This window comes from Meles meles, chromosome 14 (assembly GCF_922984935.1).
Source record: "Meles meles chromosome 14, mMelMel3.1 paternal haplotype, whole genome shotgun sequence".
In the NCBI taxonomy this organism is placed as follows: Eukaryota; Metazoa; Chordata; class Mammalia; order Carnivora; family Mustelidae; genus Meles; species Meles meles.
In genome coordinates, this window is record NC_060079.1 from 55,258,179 (window position 1) to 55,271,758 (window position 13,580).

At 35.9% G+C, this 13,580-nt stretch overlaps 1 protein-coding gene across 6 annotated transcripts in view; it reads right to left on the minus strand.

Annotated features, from left to right (window-relative positions):
* Positions 1 to 13,580, minus strand: part of MYCBP2 (MYC binding protein 2) — a 275,059-nt gene that overhangs the window by 101,652 nt on the left and 159,827 nt on the right. For all 6 annotated transcript variants that reach the window (XM_046028200.1, XM_046028199.1, XM_046028201.1 and 3 more), the window contains exons 41-46: positions 10,676 to 10,901; positions 9,505 to 9,623; positions 8,750 to 8,837; positions 6,341 to 6,390; positions 4,462 to 4,634; positions 2,889 to 3,033 (exon numbers count right to left, since the gene is read on the minus strand). In XM_046028200.1, the coding sequence (XP_045884156.1) occupies positions 2,889 to 3,033; positions 4,462 to 4,634; positions 6,341 to 6,390; positions 8,750 to 8,837; positions 9,505 to 9,623; positions 10,676 to 10,901 (801 nt within the window). The remainder of the gene's footprint in view (positions 1 to 2,888; positions 3,034 to 4,461; positions 4,635 to 6,340; positions 6,391 to 8,749; positions 8,838 to 9,504; positions 9,624 to 10,675; positions 10,902 to 13,580) is intronic.

The window sequence follows — 13,580 nt, forward strand, 5'->3', positions numbered from 1 at the left end:
CCATTTTAGCTGTACTATTCTGCAGAAGAAAATGTACTCTATTGATAAGACTTAAAAAATAACACATAATAGAAGAATTTGGACTGGTACTATGCCTTGGGAATATTACAAATCCATCTTATATTTAAAAAACATAGAAGTTTAAAGGTATAAAGTAAAATTCTTTAGCTTAAATGCATTGCCATCATTAAAAGGTTTAAACTTTAAATGTAATTAAAAAGAAAAAAGGGGAAAAGATAAAAAGAAAGTACTTCCAAATTTAAAGACACCTGATTTTTAAAATTACAGTCATTATATTTTTTGGCTGTATACAGCCACATATATACACAAATATACAGCCACATATATTTTGATTAAATCTTTCTTTAAACAACTACATTTACAATAAGTAAATCAGCATCAAAAGTACATTTGCATCCACATCGTCGCAAATGGCAAGATTGCATTTCTTTTGATGGCTGCATAGTATTCCATTGTGTATATATACCACATCTTCTTTATCCATTCATCTGTTGATGGACATCTAGGTTCTTTCCATAGTTTGGCTATTGTAGACATTGCTGCTATAAACATTCGGGTGCACGTGCCCCTTCGGATCACTATGTTTGTATCTTTAGGGTAAATACCCAGTAGTGCAATTGCTGGGTCATAGGGTAGTTCTATTTTCAACATTTTGAGGAACCTCCATGCTGTTTTCCAGAGTGGTTGCACCAGGAACTAGAGGGTATCATGCTTAGTGAAATAAGTCAATCGGAGAAAGACAACTATCATATGATCTCCCTGATATGAGGACATGGAGAAGCAACATGGGGGGTTAGGGGGATAGGAGAAGAATAAATGAAACAAGATGGGATTGGGAGGGAGACAAACCATAAATGACTCTTAATCTCACACAAAAAACTGGGGGTTGCTGGGGGGAGGTGGGGTTGGGAGAGGGGGAGGGGGTTATGGACATTGGGGAGGGTATGTGCTATCGTGAGTGCTGTGAAATGTGTAAACCTGGCGATTCACAGACCTGTACCCCTGGGGATAAAAATACATGATATGTTTATAAAAAAAAAAAAAATTGGAGGGGGAGGCGAACCATAAGAGACTATGGACTCTGAAAAACAACCTGAGGGTTTTGAAGGGTCAGGGGTGGGAGGTTGGGGGAACAGGTGGTGGGTAATAGGGAGGGCACGTTTTGCATGGAGCACTGGGTGTTGTGCAAAAACAATGAATACTGTTACGCTGAAAAAATAAATAAATTAAAAAAAAAAGTACATTTGCCTATGTACTATGAACCTTGAAGCAAATCACTGAACAATTTTATACTTTAAGAATACTGAGATATTGCAGAATGATAGTTACACTACTTTTTTTTTTCTTTTTTTTATAACCTACTCTGTGAGTGAACAGGATTTTGTGGCTTCTTAATAAATTCTAAGCTTCAAACAACCAAATCACTTCGCAACAACAAATCTTTGAGGGGTTGGGAGTAGCTGGGGAACTGCCTATAACAAATTTTCACTCAATACATTTTTTTTTAGAAATATAATAAAAATTTTAAATGAGATAGTTACATTAATAATATCATAATGGATTCATTTAATGCATTACAATATGCTCTAAAATGTTATTATTAATTAATGTCTCAGGAAAGACATATCCAAATAACTATATCCATTAACGTAGCACGTGACTATTTCCGTTTCCCATTCTTTTATCATCCAAATTCATGTATTTCTAATTTTTTTATTCTAATTCCAGTATAGCTAAGATACAGTGTTTCAGGTATACAATATAGTGATTCAACAATTCTATACCTTACTCAGTGCTTATCACACTAAAAGTCTACTCCCATCACCTATTTCAGCCATCATCCCCAACTCCCCTCCCCTCTGGTAACCATTAGTTTGTTCTCTACAGTTAAGAATTTGTTTCTTGGTTTCTCTTTTCTTCCCTTTGTTTTGTTTTTTACATATCACATATAAGTGAAATTATTTAATATTTGTCTGTGTCTGACTTATTTCTCTTAGCATTATACTCTCTGGCTCCATGCATGGTGTTGCAAATGGCAAGATTTCATTCTTTTTTGTGGCTGAACAAAATTCCATTGTGTGTGTGTGTGTGCGCATCTACATCACCTTTTCTTTATCCATTTGTCTGTTGATGGACACTTGTGCTGCTTCCATAATTTCACTACTGCAAATAATGCTGCAATAAACACGGAGGTGTATGCCCCTTTGAATTAGTGTTTTTGTATTCTGGGGTAAATAACCAGTAGAGTATGATTACTGGATCACAAGACAATTCTATTTTTAACCTTCTGAGGAGCCTCTACCACAAACTTCTGATTTAATATGTATCAATATTATATTTTAAATGTTGTTTCAACAGTACCAAATGCAGAATGTACCTAGTCTTTTAAAATTTAAATTCAACTAATTAACATATAGTGTATTATTAGTTTCAGAGTAGAGTTCAGTGATTCATCAGTATTATATAATGCCCAGTGCTCATTACATCAGGTACCCTCCTTAATGTCCATCACTCAGTGTGTTTGAGTCTTTTGAAAAATACAAAGTTTTAAAATGTGTTCTTTCACTGATTTATTCAATCACTACATATTAAGGGCCTTCCCTCTACGTGCATATATGGACACTTTCTTATACTTCCCTTGATCACCATACCTCCTAGCAAAATGTAAGACACAAACAATAAAATACATAACTTGGAAAAGTGTGTACTAATGAATATAAATAAATCATTTAAATAATTTATTGGCTTCCTCTATAAATATGAAGACAGTACTGCAAATGGACCCTAGCCACTTGTTTTTTCTAAAATTTTATTAGTTAAAATAGTCAGTGCTTTGATGACTATTACTTTAATTCTGATATAATTACCTTCATATTAGGAACATGTACCACATCCCCATATTGGTCTTTTGTTTGAACAGTTATGGTGGTAGGCCAACCACAACGAATATCGTCCTTGTTCAGGATCAGAGATGTTTTCTGAGGATCAGCATAAGAGTCTGGTTGAAGCCACCTGGCAGTGATGAAAAAGCAAGCAAAAAACTAAATATTCATCAGTATCTTTAATGATTAACATGAAATTAAGCCAAATGAATAAAACTTGTATCAAACAAAATGCTAAAATAATATCTTCATTTCCAATGCAGCGAAAATCACAAGTGTCTCCCTTGCAAATTGTTAATGACAAATTTGTTAAAAAATATGTCAAAGTACATGAGATTTCTGATGTTTTTATAAATAAAATAGAAATAATTTTAAAATCAGAAAACTTGACATTTTAACATGGATGACATAAAATAACCAAGAAAATGAATTTAGGTTATATATATTTTAAGTCCTAAGTATACTCATATTACTGAAGGACATCTGCCTTAATTTGCCAGCCTGAAAACCTGGGAAAGAACTGCTTCTCTGTAAAAGCAGTGACAGAAATGGCATTGTACTTGCTTGAGGACAGCTAGGTTAAAGATACACTATTCTCTTCACACAATTTTTCAACTATCTTCCCTCATTACCTTCCATGAAAATTTTGTCAAATTTCTATACTCTGGGATATCCATTCTTGAATTCATTGCATGATCTACATTCAAGTTGACCTGGGAGATGAGTGATAAGTAATTCTGTTGTGTTACATAAGATTGTCCATAAAGTTAGCAGTGAGGCTGATTTAAATGATTTTCTATTTTCCAGTCACCATTTTGGTTTTTAAAAACCACAGAGGAATCTCTTTTAAAACTAAAACTGGGAAGAAGTTGGACTTCTGTATTTACTAGTAAAATCAAACAAGCTAGGATATTTTTTCTTTTCATAAAAAAAAGAAAAGCAAATAGCAAAAAAAAAAATGAGAACTCTACAACCTCAATTTCATTTAAATTCTTAATTTATAGTTATATTATTGGTAGCTTTTAAGAGAAATCTGATTAAAATAAAATATAGTGATAAATGTTAAGTTTAGTCTAGATATTACATGTTACTATCAAATACATATACTTCCCAATTATATCACGTGCTCCATCTATTTTTTTTAAATAAAAGTTCACCAGGAAACTTTAATCAACTAACAACCACCATATATTTTAAAAAATATTTAGGGGCGCCTGGGTGGCTCAATGGGTTGAGGCCTCTGCCTTCGGCTCAGGTCGTGATCCCGGGGTCCTGGGATCGAGCCCCGCATCGGGCTCTCTGCTCTGCGGGGAGCCTGCTTCCTCCTCTCTCTCTGCCTGCCTCTCTGCCTGCTTGTGATCTCTGTCAAATAAATAAATAAAATCTTTAAAAAAATATTTAAAAATATTTATCATTTTATACTTCAGCAAGTTCAAAACATATAGATTATTTTAGGCTGCATTTTAACATCTTCATGACTTTCCTTTTGTTTATCTTCAGAAATGAAGAGAGAGGCAAGCCCTGAAAGTCAGGAATTGTAGTGCTTAAAGCATATTACCTTGCAAGCCTGCCACCACTTGATCCTGGAACACAGGCAATAAAATCATCCAGAAAGGACTGTTCATTGCTTTGGATTTGAAGTGGTAAATTTCCTTCAAGTGCCTCTAATATAGTTGGTGAATGAGAAAGAGCTAAACCCTTTCCAAGAATACCAGAATGGGTTTTGCACACCTGATGGGTAAAAGAGAACAGTTATGTATTTAAAATGTAAAATTTCAATTACACGAGTTTCTTGAACTTGCAGAATTTTAGGGAGTCCTTTTGGGGGAACGTATTTTCTCTCCATGCCTTATGACTTCTTTAGCCTACAAAAAAGAAAACTTCCCCAGGTGGGAAAAAGATGGGATGATACTTCCAGCCTCCTTCCTTCCACAAAAACAAGTGACATCTCAGAGACATGCATGCTAGCTGAGAGTGCATCTCTGCCCAGTCTAGCCCTCCCTGTGTTGCATCCCCATCTGTCTGGGCCAGGTCTCCCTCTGCAGCTGTGGAGTCTCCCACTTTCTGTGTTCCCATTATTGGTATCTTTCATGGTTGGACTATATCGTCTCTCTTAGGTGGGTGGGGACCAAGGTCCTGCCTTGGGCTAAAAGTGGACAGAAGCCTGACTATGGCTGCACATAAACTCTAGTAGCCTGTCAGCAATTGCATTACTGGGTATTTACCCTAAAGATACAAATGTAGTGATCCGAAGGGGTACATGCAACCGAATGTTTACAGCAGCAATGTCCACAATAGCCAAACTATGGAAAGAACCTAGATGTCCATCAACAGATGAATGGATAAAGAAGAGGTGGTATATATATGATGGAATACTATGCAGCCATCAAAAGAAATGAAATCCTGCCATTTGCAATGATGTGGATGGAACTAGAGGGTATTATGTTGAACAAAATAAGTCAGAGAAAGACAATTTTCATATGAGGGAGATCATATGAAGAATTTAAGAGGCAATGTGGGGGGCTTGGGAAGGAAAAAATGGAATAAGATGGGATGGGGAGGGAGACAAATCGTAAAAGACTCTTAATCTCACAAAACAAATTGAGGGTTCTTGGGGGGAGGGGGGTAGGGAGAGGGTGTTTGGGTTATGGACATTGGGGAGGGTATGTGCTATGGTGAGTGCTGTTAAGTGTGTAAACCTGGCGATTCACAGACCTGTACCCCTGGGGCTAATAATACATTATATGTTAATAAAAATTTTTTTTAAAAATGCGAAGTGTTTGGAATAGTATTTGATGAGGTCAAGATCAAATAAATGTTTGTTTTTATTATTACTGCTGTGATCAATTCATCTTGGGAAATAAATAAGATTTAAACCATTAGCTGTAGGTACCTGACTCTATCTCCCAATTAGTTGAATTCTTAGACAAATCATAGGATTTCTCTAAACTGCAGTTATTGTAACTGTAAGGTGCAAAAGAGAATATTGACCTCAAAATGTAAATTCCAAAATAGATAATATTAAAGATACGATAAACTATAAAGTGCTCCATAGATATTATTTAAATTACTACTACTAATACCCTTTTTCTCTTTTTCTAACTGGTAAATAAAACTTTCAAGATCTAATTTCAATGTCAACAGTTCTGCAAAGCCCTCCCCTATTCCCCAGGCACTGGCTAACTCTTCTTCCAACCCCCCTCTTCCCCCCCACCCCGCCCACAGGATTTATGTCTCCTTTCAGATTTAACAACCACTGTGCAGCTCAGCAAGAGCTCACTTGGATTTCTCCCACCGAGAAGTATCTTTATCTGCCGATGAACAGAATCAAGTATTTAATGAAAGTCTTACATTCAAGAAAAATAAGGTTGATCTGAATGAAAATATTCCTTTTAAATTAATGCACAATCTTATCCTTATGATGTTTGGGACAATACCTGCAATGCAGCCTCTTCAAGAATTTCAAGGTCTTCCTCTAATTCATTACCTGTTGTGTGAATGAAAGTTTTACCAACATATATCAATATTTAGTTTAACTTTTTAGTCCTTTGCATTTATTATACCTTTTACATAATTCTGATATTCCAGACTGAAAAGAACTATTATTGTTTTTGGATCAGTCTCAGTGCTTTACCTTTTAAAATGTAATTTTCAGTGTGAATATAAGCTATAATTCTCAAGGCAATACTCAAAAATTATCCATTGAGTGATTTGCAAAATATATAGACTGTATTTAGGCATATAAAGGTGTACTTTTGCATTTATTTAGCCTTTTTATAATCCCTTCCTCCCCCAAATAAGGGAACTGATTATTTGGAATCTGAGTCTTTTTATTTTGGTATGTTATAGAAGAGCTATACCTTTAGTAAAAAGAGTCACAGGAAAAAATAAGGTAATAATTGTATCCTCTATCCCTTTTCTCCTTTATTGTTTAATATAAAACATTACTAAGGTTATACATCTTCAAAACGAAATATTCACATTATCCAGGAGTTATAGAATGAAAAATTCTCCCATCATCTCCCTTCTGAAGATAAATAGGTCAACAGTTTAAGTATTGTTCAAGAAACTGTATGCAAATAAGTTTATGTGTGTCAACATACATATTTGTCCACACATACACCTATATTCATATATATATAACATAATGTTCACAAAAATGGGACCAGCTTCTTCAACTTGCTTTTCTCAGTTAAAATAGTTTGGAATCTTTCCTGGTCAGGACACAGAAAACTCCTTTTGTTGTTGGTTTTTAACAACTGGACACATTTCCACTGACAGATGTATCTTGAGTTATTCAACCAGTTTCCAACTGATATTTTGGTTGCTTCCAGGTTTTACAACCATAAGCACTATTACATTAATCTATCTCACAACACATATTTTTTGAGCATTTGTGCAAGTAAGTACAACAATTGCTATATCAGAAAGTAGAAGGCATAGAAAATTTGAACAGGTATTAACAAATTTTCTCTAAAGGTTGTATACATTTTCTTCATATAAATAGAACACAAGATGTCTCATTTGCTCGTACATGTAACAACATTCAGTAGGGGCAGGGGAACTGAGAAGCAGGGAAGGGAACAGAGAAGGAAGAAATGAGAAGATGAAGAGAAGGGAAGAAGGAGGATGAACTGGGAAGTGTAGTCTCAGAAGGAGGGGCTATAGATGGACTTCTAGGGACTAGAAATGGGGAAATACAAAGCCTTTATTCCCAAACACTGTGAAAATAAATGTTCATGTCCAAGCATCACAGAATCAGTAAACATTTTTAACTTTAGTTTCACCTTTACCATCCTGATTATAAATCAACTTACATACACAAATTTGTATCATATAAAGAGGTACTACTCCTGCCAGTGCCTCATTTCTCTGCTGTGCTTCCCATGAAAACTCTTCTAAAGAGCTATCTATTCAACCTGCACCCCTCTTCTGACTACCCATTCTCTCACTCTAGTCTAAAGGCCTTCTGTTTCTCTCTTATATTTCTTGTTGAGTATGTAGTAACCAACTGGTTTCTCCACTCGATGGTAGATTTTAACTGACTTCTCAATTGCATTCAAAAGAATGTTCTCTCTCCTGGTTTTATTCCTACCTCCTCAGCTGCTATACCAGAGTGTTTTTTATAGCTCTTTCATCCTGTCTGTCCATTTTTGACACTCTGGCAAGTCCCACCTTTGATCCTGGGGGATCTTCTAATTCTTATTTGTATTCTCTTCCTAGCCCATCTTTCACATGGTCCATGTCTTTAAAATCAACTGTGTTGGAATTACATTTCCACTGACTTGTCCCCTGAGTGCCAGTGAATATTCACCTGCCTGCTTGATATGTCCACTAAGATATTTAAGAAATATTTCAAACTTTTGGTTTAATATCATATATACAGTGCTTAACCCAGTGCCTGGCACATAGCATGTACTTACCTAAGGAGGGTTTGTGTGCATGTCTGTGTGTGAATAAAAAATACCAGAGGACACATCAGTAAAGAAAACCCAAACTACTAGTGTATTAAACAGTTACTATTCATGAATGTATGTGACTACTGAATTCATTTTGATAATTTGTTTCAGAATGTCTTAAATAAGCATATTCTACTCTTGAATTTTTTAAAAAAAATAAAAAACACGGGGCGCCTGGGTGGCTCAGTGGGTTAAGCCTCTGCCTTTGGCTCAGGCCATGATCCCAGGGTCCTGGGATGGAGCCCCGCATCGGTCTCTGCTCAGCGGGGAGCCTGCTTCCCACTCTCTCTGCCTACCTCCCTGCCTACTTGTGATTTCTGTCTGTCAAATAAACAAATAAAATCTTTAAAAAAAAATCATAAACACCTAGTACTCGACCAGACTTACCAATAGGAAGTGCTAGATCCTTTTTCATCAAAGCTGCGGCACAAACTCCACCAAGATTGGCTAATTCTTTTTCCAACTGAATAACTCCCTGGATAATCATTAAAAAAAAAAAAATTAGCTGCTTTAAAAAAATGTTTGGAGGACAAAGTGTCTGGAAGATAAGGTGGATTATTAATATAATGTGATTTGCATCCAAGCCTAACTTTTGAGACCAGAAGGAAGAACAGGTCAGCTAGTGGTTAAATTAAGAGTGGAAGAGGGTCAATAATACATCTCCTGCATGTTATAAGGTCCAAGCCTATAGGCTCATCATCCAAAGAACTTGTCATTCACTACTTTAAAGTAGCATGATAATTTTTTTTCAACTTTTATTGTATTTGAAACATTGAAACATTTAGAAGAGATATTCAGTTAGTCCCATTGTGAAATCAGGTTCTATTATTTACTCAGAAAGGTACAGCCACCTGAGGGGATTTGAAGCAGGCACAATTAATTATACTTTCTTTAAAGGCTACGTCATGTTACACAGACTCCATTCTCTTCATGTATTAAAAGTAGCAAAAAAGAAAAGAAAACAAAACAACAAAACCCAAAAAAACCACTACACAAAATTAAACCAGAAGGAATTCTAAATTATGCACCCTAACTTAAAACAAATTTCAGAGTTCTTGAATACAGGTAGCAAATACAACTTTAGTTAACAGCAGCCCTCAGAAACACACTCTTAATAGAATGAGAAGATAATTCCTTCTTACCTCATCAGGTCCAGGGCTAAACTCGTATCCAATTGCAAAACATTTAAAACCATAGAAAGAAGCTTTGTCATCTTTCACATAATCTGATGCAGTTTCCAATGAAAAAAGGGCCTCATTTCCTAAGAAAAAAAGCTAACACTGAGTTCAAAATCTGAAACAATTTTATTAAAATATATAAATATAAAATAAAAGATATAAAATATCTTTCATCTATCTCAAGATAAGGGGCAATACAAATCAGATACTAAAAAGCCCAGTCTTTTTGGGGCGTTGGGGGTGTTCCTGTATGTGCAGAAAAAGACTGCTAAAAAACCACGCCGGCCAACAACAGAAACATCCCAAGTGAATTGTTATTATTTTTCTTTAGGACCAACCTCTCCACATCAAATGTTCTACCTTTGTTACATGACCATTTTCAATTACCTGTCAATTACCAGGGTGACCTAGGTTAGTTAGCCTTTTCTGTTTCAGAATGAGCAATCCTCTAACCTGGCCCCTCACAAACAAACAAGGCAGGTCAGACCAGAAGACAGAAGCTTCTGAATTCAAACAGGCTGTGAATTTGAGGAATCACAAGAATATTTATGGTTAATTGGTGAAAAACACAACAGACTGCATACAGTTTTAATAACTTGCAAATTTTCTTTGAAAGGAGAATACCAGTAATAGCAATAACAGAAGTGCTGCCTGTCCGTCTCTGACACACACAACCACAAATACGCACACACATCCCTCCAAGCCCGAAGAACTGAAAACAATAGCTTTAACATAACTCAGTGGGTTAGGTGGTTGACCAATTCTCCTGAATGGAAAAGAGTCCTGTTAAGTTCTCAATATCTTTTACTTACTGGGAAAATAAAAGATCAAATCCACATTTTCTAGAGTTTGTTCCCAACTGTGCAGGCAGCCACTCCTCAGTATTAACTCTGCTTTGGTCAAGCTAATCTTTTTTCAGAAGATCCTCACAACATTCTCTCTTCTAAAACTCAGTCATGCTATACCCCACACCCAGAGTCTTTTTTAGTACTCAAGTGCAATCAGATGCGTAGTAGGTCTTGAAGAAATCCTTCCAAAAGTTCTAAACATTTTCAGTGACATAGCCTTACTAAACATAATTATTATAAATGCATAGATTTTACCATATTAAACACGAAGAGAAAAAATAACTTACCTGGCAACACTAAAACCATAGTAGGCCACCCAGAGGACCCTGAAAATTTCTTTAATTCTATCCAGGAATTCAGATTTTCATGAACAGATGTCAATTTTGGTCCATATCCTGAATTCTGAACAGTTCTAACAGGAATCAACAAACGAAGGACATCTTCTGACTGTGCAGTGCCACATTGGGGGTCAAACTCAATCGTTATCCACCGTACACATTCTGGGAATGTCACCTGAGATCAAGAGGACACTTTGTAAAGAAGAATTTGATTTTCGTTTTTTTTCCTATTTTAGAAAAGGACATATTGTAAAAATGATGCTTTCAACATATGGCAAACTAAATTTTAAGTAAGAAATTAAGAGTAGTTTCAATATGATCAAAAATCATATTAATGTTCAGTATCAATTGTCCCAACTCCCTACTTGCAATATCTAATACTTGGTTGATACATTAATAATATTTGTATGTGCATACTGATAATACTTAAATAATATTATGAGGTTGTTTAATTTCTATAAACATTGAGCTAATCTTCTTGTGGAAGTTTAATTATATAATAAATTTTCCATTTCAGTCAGAATGCATTTAAGGAATATAAGTAGGTAAATGAAAAGATAATTTGATGGGTAAAATGTAAAGATATATTGATAGAAAGTGAATAAATCATTAAAATCTAAGGTTTTAGTCACGTTCAGGTTATCTACTATTCATAGTATGTGCTATAAATGATACTTTTCAGTAACAAAATACTTCAGAACTTCATATATTATGAAAATAAATAAATATTAACACACGATGAGCGGTGTCTGGGTGGCTCAGTTGGTTAAGCGTCTGACTCTTGGTTTCAGCTCACATCATGATCTCACGGTTGTGAGATTAAGCCATATGGGAGTCTGCTTCTCTACCTCTGCTCCCCACCATGTGCGCCCACAACATGTGCTCTCTCTAATAAATAAATAAATCTTAAAAAAAAAAAATAAACACATGATGAAAACTTAGATTTTTATGTTTTCTTAACCTGAAGTTTTATTGTAATGTGAGTTTTTCATGACATATAATTAAATTTTTTTTTAAAGATTTTATTTATTTATTTGACACACAGAGATCACAAGTAGGCAGAGAGGCAGGCAGAGAAAGAGAGGAGGAAGTAGGCTCCCTGCTGAGCAGAGAGCCCAGTGGTCGCGGGGCTCAATACCCACTGAGCCACCCAGGCGCCCCTAATTACATTATTTTTAAGGCCACTTTTAAGCTTTTGTTACCATCATGGCAGGAAAAATCCTGTCTTAAAAGTCAAATTACAATTAAACAGGACCATGTCAAATAGTAAACTATGAAATAGTTATAGGATATATGAGCCTTAAGAAATTTCCTATGAGGGGTGCCTGGGTGGCTCAGTGGGTTAAGCCGCTGCCTTTGGCTCAGGTCATGATCTCAGGGTCCTGGGATCGAGTCCCGCATTGGGCTCTCTGCTCAGCGGAGAGCCTGCTTCCCTTCCTCTCTCTCTCCCTGCCTCTCTTGTGATTTCTGTCAAATAAATAAAATCTTAAAAAAAAAAAAAAAAGAAATTTCCTATGATATTGGTCTAAAAAAATTACCTAGTTTAGACTAAAGCAAAAATTTTTAGTACAGGATTAAAAAAAAATCTCCAGGGCGCCTGGGTGGCTCAGTGTGTTAAAGCCTCTGCTTTCGGCTCAGGTCCTGGTCCCAGGGTCTTGGGATCGAGCCCCGCATCAGGCTCTCTGCTCAGCAGGGAGCCTGCTTCCTCCTCTCTCTCTCTGCCTGCCTCTCTGCCTACTTGTGATCTCTGTCCAATAAATAAAATCTTAAAAAAAAAAAAAAAAGATCTCCATTTAGGGGTGCCTGGGTGGCTCAGTGGGTTAAGCCTCTGCCGTCGGCTCAGGTCATGGTCTCAGGGTCTTGGGATCCAGCACTGCATCAGGCTCTCTGCTCAGCAGGGAGCCTGCTCCCCCCTCTCTGCCTACTTGTTATATCTATCTGTCAAATAAATAAAATCTTAAAAAAAAATCTCCATTTAAATAGAAAGCTCAACCTTGTTCATAATTACATAAATGCAAATTAAACCACAATTAAAATACCATTTCTTCCATTTTATTAGAGGTCCAAAATTTAAGCATGTACTCTGTTAGAGAGGTTGTGAGAACACAAGCACTCTCAAACATTGGTGGGGACACAAAATAGTATAGCCTCTATAGAAGGGATTTTCTTAACATCTAGCAAAGATACATATTCATTCACTTTCTGAATCAGTAACCCCAAATGTTATGAATCATATGGCTCTTCAGTCTATATTTGTTTGACCCAGCAATCCCACTTCTAAGAATTTACTTTGAAGATATATTTCTAAATACATGAATAAACAAACAAGAAAACCCAAACACATACACAAGGTTATTCATTGCAAAAAAATTTGCAAAATACTGTAAATACCCTAAATGCTCATAGACAAGACTGACTGAAAAAGCTATGATATATCTTCACAGTGGAGTACCAACCAGTTTTAAGAAAGAATGAGGATAATTTCTTTAAGTGGATATGGGGAGATTTTTACGCATGGTGTTACACTAAAAAAGTACAAAATAGTATATTTGCTGTACTACCATTTTTCTTTTTTAGATTTTATTTATTTGCTTTAAATGAGAGAGTGAGAGAGAGAGCACAGAGGTAGAGGGAGCAGCAGACTCCCCACCAAGCAGAGCGCCCAATATGGAGCTTGAACCCAGGACCCCTGAGATCATGACTTAAATTGAAGGCAGATGCTTAACTGGTTGAGCCACTCAGGTGCCATGGTGTGCTACCATTTTCCATTAAAAGAAAAAGAAGACTACATCTATATCTGTCTATCTATTTTTCAAAAAGGAAACAAAGAAACACCAGGATACTCAGTGGAATA